Source organism: Candoia aspera, chromosome 3 (assembly GCF_035149785.1).
Source record: "Candoia aspera isolate rCanAsp1 chromosome 3, rCanAsp1.hap2, whole genome shotgun sequence".
NCBI classification, from domain to species: Eukaryota; Metazoa; Chordata; class Lepidosauria; order Squamata; family Boidae; genus Candoia; species Candoia aspera.
Genome location: NC_086155.1, coordinates 104099822 through 104112467, shown reverse-complemented (window position 1 = coordinate 104112467; position 12646 = coordinate 104099822). Strand labels below are relative to the sequence as shown.

General features: G+C 41.6%; 1 protein-coding gene across 1 annotated transcript in view; it reads left to right on the top strand.

Moving 5' to 3' along the window:
• QSOX1 (quiescin sulfhydryl oxidase 1) overlaps window positions 1–12646 on the top strand; it is a 65530-nt gene that overhangs the window by 34012 nt on the left and 18872 nt on the right. Inside the window, exons 6-8 of the mRNA XM_063298462.1 lie at window positions 2299–2444; window positions 6346–6483; window positions 12400–12529. Of these exons, the coding sequence (XP_063154532.1) occupies window positions 2299–2444; window positions 6346–6483; window positions 12400–12529 (414 nt within the window). The remainder of the gene's footprint in view (window positions 1–2298; window positions 2445–6345; window positions 6484–12399; window positions 12530–12646) is intronic.

Sequence of the window (12646 nt, the reverse complement as noted above, 5' to 3'; positions counted from 1 at the left end):
TATAGCCGCCCATCTCAGCGAGTGACTCTGGGCGGCTTACAACAATAAAACCATAAAACAATTAAAACAGTTAAACTATAAATATAATATAAATATTTTGGTATTGCGTATCTTTTAGCAGCCTATGTGCTATATTTTGAACTAAAATTTCTGGACACCCTTGAAGGGTAGCCTTATGTAAAGCGTATTGCAGCTGTCAAATGGCCAATCGCCTATTCCCTCTAACATGGGAATGACCTCCAGGCAACCAGACCAGGCAACCTGCCAGAAGTGAGTTTTTAGAGCGCAAGCTGATGCAGGCATGCGCAGATAAATGGGCTAATACTGTTTAAATATAGACCTGTAACTTTTGTGGAAATAAATAAAAAGTATCTTGGTTTTTCCTTCCTGTTCCTTACTGGAGTATCTTACTTGGGTCAAGCTCTCTGTGGGAATATGATCCCTCAGCAAATGTTTGTCCCACTGATCTAGTTTCTGACACTGTCAACAATAACTATTCTAGCAAGGGTTAATTGTCCTGTGTTAGGTCAAGTTAGTATTTCTGAGTTATTCGGGAGATCTTTGTTTTACAGCTTTAAGGTTTGGGGTGCTTCCTCTTCCCTGGCTGGTGTTTGTTTTATTAAGGATAACATGTGCCCAGATATCATCTCTGACAAGGTTAAATTGAAGGTAACAAATGGTGTAGAGTCATAGAGCATGTTTTCTCAATATGACTAAACAAAGTAATCTTTAACCTCTAATGGTTCATCTCTTGTGCAATAATTTATTTCACGTAATCCACCCACCCAATCCACAGTGAAATCAAGTGACAAAGAGGAAACCAGGACAATACTTCTGCTGGTTAGCTTTTTTCATTCAAGATGATAGGGAAATCTTTTTGTTTCTTCACAACAATTACATCTGCAAGATAAGTTAGAACATAATCTCTTTCTATAAACAGTATCTTCAACTAAAGTAAACATGGATAACATTTACAATAGGATTTTATGGATTTGCCCAGACTTTTGTTTTATTTTTTTCTGACAGGCTAAACGTGAACTTTTGGTTTCAAATTAGGCAGAGAACATCAAAAAGGCCTTTAGTATCAAACCTAAAGTATATGTGGTAAAAGGATGTAAATTCGAATTCTTGCAGCACTGACTTGTGGCAGCATCACTGAAGATTTCTCCACACCTGAGAAAGTGTGGATGGGCAGCCGCTGACTGCAGCTCTGAGCGTATTAGTTATTTCCCTCCATATGTCTCTTCTTAGCTGCCAGTTTTCCTAAAGATGGAAGAATCATTTGCTCCTGGAAGGAGAGAAAGGGGGAACTGACTAAGGGACAGCCATTATCTTGCTCTTCATAATGCATGCCTGTGTTTTTATGTACTCTCTTGCTTTCTATGCCTACTTACTTCTCAAAGTCTGAGGAGAAGGACCTCTACCATGGGGTTAAAAAGTACCAGATTCAGTTGGGGGCTGTTTCGGCAACTGAGGCACTGTACTGTTCAGAATGTTTTGCCCATAGATCAGGGCCCCAAGTGGCTCACCAAAAGTTATCGTAGAATCTTACGTGTATTATGACCCTTGTTGGACCTGACACCTGAAGGTCAAGTGTAGCCTTTGGTTTTAAACTGATGGTGCTCTCTGATGCAGAGCAGTGCAAAGGAGCTACTGCATAAAAGAGGGGGTAAGTAAACCACTTTTTGTAGATCTGCCTGCACACTGAAAAAAGTTGTTTGTCGTTCTCAGTCCTTTGTTTCTGTCTCTTCTGAGTTTCCCCTTCAAGGGCTGCTGAGCACCTCTGGCTGCTTTGTTCCCTTCAGTGAACTTGGGGATAAGAGAGGAAGCAAAGGAAGTAGTTAACTGCCACAAGTCTTAAAAGAAATAATAGGCTGTACCTGCCGGCTTTTAAAGAAATAAACACAAAGATTACGTAAATATTCTTTAATTGTGTAATCATAATGCTGAGTGCTTGTAATGAGGTATTATCTACCTCTTTTCCAGTTCAGGATTCAAGGGAGACTTTGATAATGGATAAGTTACTGCTAAAGAAATAATAATGGAACATTCCAAAGAATGTGTGTGCCTTTGTTTAATCCACGGATATGTAACTTGACACTGTTCAGATGTGAATAACCTGGAAAGGATCAGCAAGATTTCAGTGGTAGCGGACAGTGAGAATGAGTGAGAGCTGCAACAGAGACTTTCAGAAGATTAAATTTATGAATAGAGGAGGAAAAAAATAATTTGTTGCATCCAGCTGAGAAAAGTTTAACTCCCACTCCTAACATTGATTGATGCCATATCTGATTCTAGGTAGCATTGGATATGCTTCAGTTTGAGAATATTGCAGTAAGGCAAGTCCTGCAGAGCAACGAAGAACTAGTGAGGCGGTTCAACATCACTACCTTCCCATCTGGCCTCCTCGTGATCAACAATGGTTCTTGCAGGAGCATCCCTGGGTGAGATGTTCTCATATTCATAAAATCCCCCCTTTTCTGTTTTATCCAGCACTATTGCTAAAATGCCTAAATTCTCTGTCACCCATGTTCATTCTCCTTCAGTTCAAGAATTCAGGCTCCTGTGGCAATTCAGATAATCTCTGGGAGGACTTTCTACCCAATTCCTGCCTTCTTTTAAATATGCTACAAAAGCTGACTCTCTATTCTTAAATTTTGTTCCGTAACTATTGCTGTAAGGAATTTGCAGAATATTTATATTTTTGGGATTCTCTGACCATTTCCTATGTTAATTAGGCATTTGTAGAAAATTGCAACAGGATAAATTTCTATAGAATTTCTATGACAGTCCTCCATTGTAGTGGGGGATCAGCCTGATGTATCCAGGTTCATTATAATTCAAACAACTGCATTGTCAAAAGCTGTTTTCAGCCAACTGCTTGGGTGTGCAAGTGTTTGTCTGCTAGCTGTGTTGGGAATAATGGAATCTCCACTGAAGGGAGGTTCTTGTTGTATGTGAAGCAAAGACCATGGATTTTTCTTTTGAGTGCTGCTCAAAAAGAGATCTTCTAGGATTTAAAGGCTTTGTGTATGGAGGGTGTGGATGTGGGATTGTCTTGCTAATTTCTTACTAAAGCATTGAGAGTGCTGTTACTGCAGAGGCAAGCTGTGTCCCTCTCTTGTCATCACATCACATACATACATACATTTATTAATTAAATTTCTCTGCCACCCATCTCATGTAGAATGACTCTAATTAGAACTCTCTAAAGCAGACATTTCCAACCTGGTCCCATCCAGATGTGAGGAACTATGCCTCCCATTACTCTAACAGATTTTCCACAGTGGTCCTGGATAGGTTCAGGAAGGGTTGTAGTTTCGATTGGAGAAGTCTGCCCCAGAATAGATTTGAGCAACCTCTGTGCCACATGTGGCCCTACCCATTTGTTGTAAACTCCTGTATCCTTTAATATCAGGATACCAGACCTAGAATATACTGAATTTATGCCATCTGATCTATAGAGTTTCTTATCTTGTACATTCCTTCTTCCCCTTAATGATTTATATACCTTGACTTTTTCTATGTGGTTAGATGCACATATTAGGAGTTTTCCTTTGGAGACTGAAAATTACTCATGTTTGTATCACTGTAGCTAAGCTATCCCCATCTATCAGTGTATGCATATAGTTGGCATAAGCACTCTTTGGCATTAAGGCCCCTCTGTGAGCATCTCCAGGGCATGTACCTGTTCCTTCAGAGGGAATTCAGCTCCATCTTCAACTATTTCCTTGACTTAGAAACCATTCACTTATACTACCTTAATTTCACCAGGATTTGGGCGTAGTGTATTGATCCCCTTCTAGTCTATTATTGCTGCTAGGCATTGTCCCACAACTCTTTGCATTCTTTAACTTTTCTCCCAATGTTTTATATAGATATTAAATAATATCAATATGCCTTGTGTTTTTCCCTGGCAAAATTATCAAGGAACTGAAAAATATTCATCCAGTGCTGCCTTTTGTGATCAGCCCTATAACTTGTAATACTCCTCCTAGTTTGCAGGAGGGAGATTTTATTTTACATTATTTTGAAACAGATAATTGAGTGTGGTCTTCTAAAAACCTGGCAAATGATCAACCCTGTGTTCTGACCCACCACCTCACATCCACCCAGCTGCTCATCTCCTCCACATGCATTTCTAATTGCAGAAAAGTTCATTAGGAGCCAGACAATGGCTGGTTCTGAGATGCTGGCAGAGAACAATGGAACCTGTGCTTGGACCCTCTAGTGGATTCCTGCTATTGAATAGTGCATTAAACAACAAACAGATGGTCTCCCTCCTCCCCCTCCCCTAGATCGCTCTTAGCAGATGATTGATGTCCACCTGGCAGTGAAGGCATTAGTGTGACAGGCAAAGGGGCATGTTGGCACTGTTGATTTCCTTAGGAAGAGGTTTAGGGATGCGACAGCACTACTCAGTTCTGGACCAGAGGGGAATAATTGGTGCATGTGAAATCTGTACGCTTTCTTCTGCAGTGAACTAGCTGGAGTGGGGCAACTGGCTGGCCTAGAGGCGGTCATCTTGCTTCTCTCCTGCCAGCTTCACCCAACAGGAGAGCCATTGTTTGCCTTGCTGCAGAACTGGCAGAGAAGAGAATTATTTGTGATGATGCCGTCTCTTGGCCATCTGCTTGCAGAGAGCATCAGGCCGAGAAAACAGAGTGTAAAGTGAGTGTTCCTGGCTGTGCTTCCCTCAGGGATTCCTTTGCTGGTGCCACTGCTTGCTGCACTGGCAAGCAGCTTTCTCTTGTCTGGTGCTGCTTTGGGATGCAAGGGAAATTGGCTTTGTCCAGTGAGCTTATTCAAAAGTCTCTGCTTATATCTTAAGCCACCTGGTTGGTAGATAAAGGGGTGGCTGAGACTAGGCTTGTCTCCCTTTGAACCTTTCTATGGTGTATCACTGATTTCAAAGGAGAGAGAGAGAGAGAGGGAGATTTGGAGAATGGAAAAGAAGCCAGTGGAACTAGTAATAATATTCACAACCTTTGTTTTGATGACAAAATCTTTAAATTCAGCTGATCAGATTCTGACTGGTGCCCAGTCATAAGTCAGTGTCGTCCCACCAAATTTGAAGGTCTAGAATACAATCTGTATTTCTCTGATACTTACTTAGGCACAATCCATTCACTGAACCTAAAGCTGAAATGAAATGTGGATTATTTCATATGTAGATTTGGTATCAGTAGAAAATAATAATCTATTGACTGGCTTCATAATTACGTCCCAGACATCCTGAGTTCAGGACTGTTCCTCGGTTTGTGCTAAACTGTTGTAGGGAAGGGGAGATGGATCGGGTAGTTTACATGAAGGATATTCCAGTTTTTGTCTTATAAATTAATTATGTAGCAAAGGCAATAAAATGAAAGCAAATTGTTCTATTTTTGGATGAATCTGCTTGGCTTGCTCTATTCTTTTATAGCTTTCCAAGCCCCATTTATTTTGAGTGTTTGCAAATACTGTATTGCCTGTTTTCCAACATGCTTTTTCATTTGATATCCCATTCATATTCTGCCTTTCCCTCTTTAACCATGAGACTTATCTGGAGGTAGTTTACTCTAAGAGCATGGACTTAATCCAGATCTGAGTTTGACAAACCATGTTCAGCAGAAAAGAAAGACTATCAAGACTTAGTTCATTTCCTGCAAAGTTACATGGGATCTTGTCTCTGGAAAACAGATTACCAAGATATCAAACATGGTTATGTGTAACAACTGTGAATGCAGAAGAAGTGTACTGCTTAGGGAGAGCTTTTTGGTGTGTGCTTTCTGGAAGATTTTTAATCAGCTTACTTGGAATTAGCTTACGGAGCTGATGTGGGGAGTGGTACTGAGGTGAGATGTCTATTAAGAATTTGATTCATATGTATGTACATGCAGAAGACTAAGCTAGCCATCTCCCAAGCTAGGCTTCCCAGATAATGTTGGATTTCAGTTCATCTCCAATCAAGAAAGATAGAAGCTGTAGTTTAGCCCTGGGCAGGACAGACTGAGAAAGGCAGGGGGATACTGCTGATGGACTGCTGTAAGAACGGCTAAATTAGTACTCCAGCATCTCTGCTAATAAGGTGTATTTGGTCATTCTGGGTAGCAGATAGAACAGCAAATGATCTATGGCGTGCCTATTTGGGATTCATTGGTACTAGATATTACATTTCTTTTTCTTAATAGTATATACTCATTCATGCCTACTGATGCTTAAAGAGGAATTGGCGCTTTAGTCTTCTCCTTTGTAATATATCTGTTGCTATATGGGTTATAACCAGATTTCTGAAGCTGAAGGTGGTAACTAGAAAGGACAGAAATACACATTGTTTCAGATGTCTCCATTCATATTTCCTTCCAGGCATGCTGATTGGAGATCCAACTATACTAAATTCCTGCAGAGCTTACCTCAGGTCTTTAGAGGAAATGTTTTCATACCAACAGTGCTACCTTCTGCACAGCCAACAACTGCCCTTGCGCTTTGGAAGGTGGCAGACAAGTGAGTGCCAGCTTCCCTGAATGGTTTGATGTTGCTTCTTTCCTAGTGCTGTTTCAGATCTTCCCACAGCATAAGCTAAGACTGTTCAGTCTCACCATTCATTGGTTATGAGGAATAGGGTATCCAGTGTGTCCTGAACAAGCTAATAAACAAAAAGGGGCTAGTAAATGCAAGACCTATACATTATGGACACAAAGTTGTTTGAATCCAAAGTGGAAAAGGTGCTTTGGAGGTAGCGTTGGCTTATTCTCTGCACCTATCAGCACCTCCCTAAAAAGTTGCCTCTTTTCCTGGGTTGGCACAGTAGCTACGCATCCCAGGAAAATGTGTTTCAGCTAAGGAGGCAGCGGCATGTAGTGACAAATGTGCCACACCCCCTTGGCACCTCATTAACTCCAATGCATAATTTCTTGGGATTGTACAGTTGCCGTGCCAGCCCAGGAAAAGGTGCAGCCTTTTAAAAGAGGTGAGGACAAGTGGCAATGAATTCTCCCACATCCCTTCTGAAGCACGTTTTTGGCTTTGAATCCAGGTAGCGGCACATCACTGGTATACATGCACGCATACTTGTCTCCTGTTCCCGTTCAAGGTAAGCAACATTATGCAGAATGTAGAAAGGGAGTAAGAAATGGTAAGCCAAGGAAATTAAATCAGGAGTTTAGAAAAAGAAAACAAAATAAAGCTAAATCTAGTTTACAACAACATCCTCTATACTTTTCTGTGATGGTAAACTATCCTTGCTTCCATTGTGTCCTTATAGGGTTTGATACACTGACTTTTGTTCTTTAAATTTCTCCCCTCTCTCTGAGGACCTCAGCAACTCCAACTACCCTTCCTCTTTGTCCTTCATAGATTTGCTTTATGATTTAGTCCTTATTAATTCTTCCTGTATGACCAAACCATTTCCATGTGTTTTCATACTGATCACTCACTTTCATATTTATCACTCATTTGGCACTCATTCATTCTTGATTTTATTTCTTGTTTTACCACATACATTTCTTAAGTACCCCTTTCCTACTGCATTCAACTCACTTTTATGTTCTCTTGACATACTGAACTCCCACTTCCATATACGAAAGCAGAAGCAAAGCATGCTCTTAATACATAGTCATTCTTGCTTCTTTCAACAGTCGTTTCTTACCACAGACCACAAACAATCCACTACTTTTCTACCAGTGCTTGCATGCCTTAAAACTTCTCCATCCCTTTTCCCTTTTTAGGTGACTATTCTATCAAAAGTACGTAAATTTATTTACTTGCTCTAGTTCGTTGCCATTTATCTGTAATTGTTCGTTCTCTCTTTCCGGTCAAACACAACTTACCTTCATTTTCAGATCCATATTCCTTGTTGCATCCTTGTTGTTGTTTATTCATTCAGTCGCTTCCGACTCTTCGTGACTTCATGGACCAGCCCACGCCAGAGCTTCCTGTCGGTCGTCAACACCCCCAGCTCCCCCAGGGACGAGTCCGTCACCTCTAGAATATCATCCATCCACCTTGCCCTTGGTCGGCCCCTCTTCCTTTTGCCTTCCACTCTCCCTAGCATCAGCATCTTCTCCAGGGTGTCCTGTCTTCTCATGATGTGGCCAAAGTATTTCAGTTTTGCCTTTAATATCATTCCCTCAAGTGAGCAGCCTGGCTTTATTTCCTGGAGGATGGACTGGTTGGATCTTCTTGCAGTCCAAGGCACTCTCAGAATTTTCCTCCAACACCACAGTTCCAAAGCATTAATCTTCCTTCGCTCAGCCTTCCTTATGGTCCAGCTCTCGCAGCCATAGGTTACTACGGGGAACACCATTGCTTTAACTACGCGGACCTTTGTTGTCAGTGTGATGTCTCTGCTCTTAACTATTTTATCGAGATTTGTCATTGCTCTTCTCCCAAGGATTAAGCGTCTTCTGATTTCCTGACTGCAGTCAGCATCTGCAGTAATCTTCACACCTAGAAATACAAAGTCTTTCACTGCTTCTACATTTTCTCCCTCTATTTGCCAGTTATCAATCAAGCTGGTTGCCATAATCTTGGTTTTTTTGAGGTTTAGCTGCAAGCCAGCTTTTGCACTTTCTTCTTTCACCTTCATCACAAGGCTCCTCAGTTCCTCTTCGCTTTCAGCCATCAAAGTGGTATCATCTGCATATCTGAGATTGTTAATGTTTCTTCCAGCGATTTTAACTCCAGCCTTGGATTCCTCAAGCCCAGCATGTCGCATGATGTGTTCTGCGTACAAGTTGAATAGGTAGGGTGAGAATATACAGCCCTGCCGTACTCCTTTCCCAATCTTAAACCAGTCCGTTGTTCTGTGGTCTGTTCTTACGGTTGCTACTTGGTCGTTATACAGATTCGTCAGGAGGCAGACAAGATGACTTGGTATCCCCATACCACTAAGAACTTGCCACAATTTGTTATGGTCCACACAGTCAAAGGCTTTAGAATAGTCAATAAAACAGAAATAGATGTTTTTCTGAAACTCCCTGGCTTTTTCCATTATCCAGCGGATATTGGCAATTTGGTCTCTAGTTCCTCTGCCTTTTCTAAACCCAGCTTGTACATCTGGCAATTCTCGCTCCATGAACTGCTGAAGTCTACCTTGCAGGATCTTGAGCATTACCGTGCTGGCATGTGAAATGAGTGCCACTGTTCGATAGTTTGAACATTCTTAGTGTTTCCCTTTTTTGGTATGGCGATATAAGTTGATTTTTTTCAATCTGATGGCCATTCTTGTGTTTTCCAAATTTGCTGGCATATAGCATGCATTACCGTGACAGCATCAGCTTGCAAGATTTTGAACAGTTCAGCTGGGATGCCGTCGTCTCCTGCTGCCTTGTTATTAGCAATGCTTCTTAAGGCCCATTCAACCTCACTCTTCAGGATGTCTGGCTCTAGCTCCCTGACCGCACTGTCAAAGCTATCCCCGATACTGTTATCCTTCCTATACAGGTCTTCCATATATTCTTGCCACCTTTTCTTGATCTCTTCTTCTTCTGTTAGGTCCTTGCCATCTTTGTTTTTGATCATGCCCATTTTTGCCTGGAATTTACCTCCAATGTTTCTAATTTTCTGGAAGAGGTCTCTTGTCCTTCCTATTCTATTGTCTTCTTCCACTTCCGCGCATTGCTTGTTTAAAAATAATTCCTTATCTCTTCTGGCTAACCTCTGGAATTTTCCATTTAATTGGGCATATCTCCCTCTATTGCTGTTGCCGTTTGCTTTCCTTCTTTCTTGGGCTACTTCTAGTGTCTCAGCAGACAGCCATTTTGCCTCCTTGGTTTTCTCTTTCTTTGGGATGTATTTTGTTGCCGCCTCCTGAACAATGTTGCGAACTTCTGTCCATAGTTCTTCCGGGACCCTATCTACTAAGTCCAGTCCCTTAAATCGATTCTTCACCTCCACTGCATATTCCTTAGGGATATTAGTGAGCTCATATCTAGCTGATCTGTGGGTCTTCCCTAATCTCTTTAGTCTGATCCTAAATTGTGCAAGAAGTTCGTGATCTGAACTACAGTCATTTCCAGGTCTTGTTTTTACCGACTGTATAGATGTCCGCCGCCTTTGGCTGCAAAGGATGTAGTCAATCTGATTTCGGTGTTGTCCATCTGGTGAAGTCCATGTATAAAGCCATCTCTTAGGTTGCTGGAAGAGGGTGTTCGTTATGCAGAGTGAGTTGTCTTGGCAAAATTCTATCAGCCTGTGTCCTGCTTCGTTTTGTTCTCCCAGGCCATGCTTACCTGTAATTCCAGGTGTCATTTGACTGCCCACCTTAGCATTCCAGTCTCCCGTGATGAAAATAACATCTCTTTTAGGCGTGTCGTCCAGTAGGTGCTGCAGATCCTCATAGAACTGCTCTACTTCAGCTTCTTCAGCATCTGTGGTTGGGGCGTATATTTGGATCACTGTGATGTTAGATGGCTTGCCCTGAATTCGAATTGAGATCATTCTATCGTTTTTTGGATTGTATCCAAGCCCTGCTTTAGCCACTTGACTATTAATTATGAAGGCTACTCCATTTCTTCTGTGGTCCTCTTGTCCACAGTAGTAGATCTGGTGGTCATTTGATGTGAAGTGGCCCATTCCAGTCCATTTCAGTTCACTGACACCCAGAATGTCTATCTTTAATCTTGACATCTCACCAATAACCACATCCAATTTGCCCTGGCTCATAGATCTTACATTCCAGGTTCCAATGGTGCGTTGATCCTTAGAACATCGGATTCACCATTCACCACCAGCAACGTCGGCCGCTAGCCGTCCTTTCAGCTTTGAGCTAGCTGCGTCATCACGTCTGGGGCTAGTTGAACTCATCCTCTGTTCCTCCCCAGTAGCATTTTGACCATCTTCCGACCTGGGGGTCTCATCTTCCGATGGTATACCGACATATCTCTGGTTGTACTGATCCATTGAGTTTTCATGGCAAGAATACTGGGGTGGGTTGCCGTTACCTTCCCCAGGGATCGCATTTAGTCTGACCGCTCTGTCATGCCCTTCCCGTCTTGGGTGGCCCTTCACGGTTTAGCTCATGGCATCATTGAGGTGCTCAAGCTCCAGCACCACGACAAGGTAACGATCCTTTGCTGAAGTGTTGCATCATACTAGTTATCTAATATTCACTGCAAATCCATTCTGGTTCTTGGCCAACAGCATGGCACCATCTGCATATGAAAGAACACGTATGTTTATGTCCCTGTTAGGGTCACCACAAGCATTCCTTACACATTTATCCATAAATACATTACGCAGACCAAAAGGATATCATATACCATGTCTCACTCCCTGCTCAGTGCTAAACCATTTGCTAAGCATTCTGTTAATACTCACACGTTTTCTATTCTGATTACAGTCAGCCACCAACCTTCAACTCCATTTTCATGCAAAATATTCCATAATCCAAACCTATTAACTTTATCACTTTCTCTAAAATCAACAAATGTACAATAAATTTTCTCACAAACAGCATAGGACCTATCATGAGAATTTTGTTAAGAATGTCTCTGCCCAAATCGCTCAGCTGTGACTGAGTAGGATTTTGATGAAATTTCAGTGTGGGATGAACTTCCATCAAAGTCCTACTTTGGATAGATAAGCAGTGGAAAAATCATTCCTGCATTTCAGAGCATATTTGGGCAGTGATGGATAGAATACATGATTGAATGCAGCTCCATATAAGTATAAAGCACTCTGTGCACATAAAAACTGAGAGATGGGAAGAACTGCTCCTTCAGAGAATATTCTGTTATGTTATTCTACTCATTCTCAGAGCACATGTGTACAGACCCATCAGAGTAATGTTGTCTGGGAATAGAAGTTAGCTCTTCTTTCTTTCGTTCAAAGTAGTTTGCATGCTGGTTTGGAAGTCAGGCTGGACTGTTCGATGTCATAAAACGAGCTACACATTCCCAATGGATTTGACTGAGGCCAAGCTCCAATTATTATCTGGCATGAAATCTTTAAAAAGCAGCAAATAATTTGGGGAGGAATGAAACAGTGATTGCTACAAAGCATGAAGGCAAGACACCTAAATATTAAAAGAAATAGAGGCTTAATTCATGCTGTAATTTGAAGGGGGACTGGTTGGATGGAGAATGAAACCATGGAACTCTATTATGCACAGCAGACTAACATTTGTGGACTTTCGGAATTTAGCAAAGACTGTGGGTGTCCGTGCAAATGTATAGAAAGTAGTCTCAAGAGAAATAGTGGAGGATAATTAAAGTCGCTTACTCCTTTCTCCAAAGAAAATAGTTGCCAATTCTATAGCCACAGCTGGAGCTAGCTTTATGCATCTCTGACCTCTGTTGACAACTGCTGGGTCAGATGGTGCCAAAAGAGATGTTAGATTACAACCTAGAATTGCCATTTTATGTTATGTCAATTATTGAACAGATTTTCTTCCCCTTTTGGTTAATGTTTGTGCCACAGGAGAAAGGTATACATGGCTGATTTAGAATCTGCAGTGCTTTACACCCTAAGGATAGAGTCGACAGTATTCCCCTACCTTAGGGGAAAGCGACTCTCTGCTTTGAAGGACTATGTGTCTGTTTTGGTCAAGGTGAGTGTTATGAAGCCTTTAGACCTGAGAGACTTTCCAAACAATTCCTCCCTCACTCTGCACTCTTCTCTTATATATACAGGTAGTCCTGTATATTACAGCCATTTGTTCAGTCAC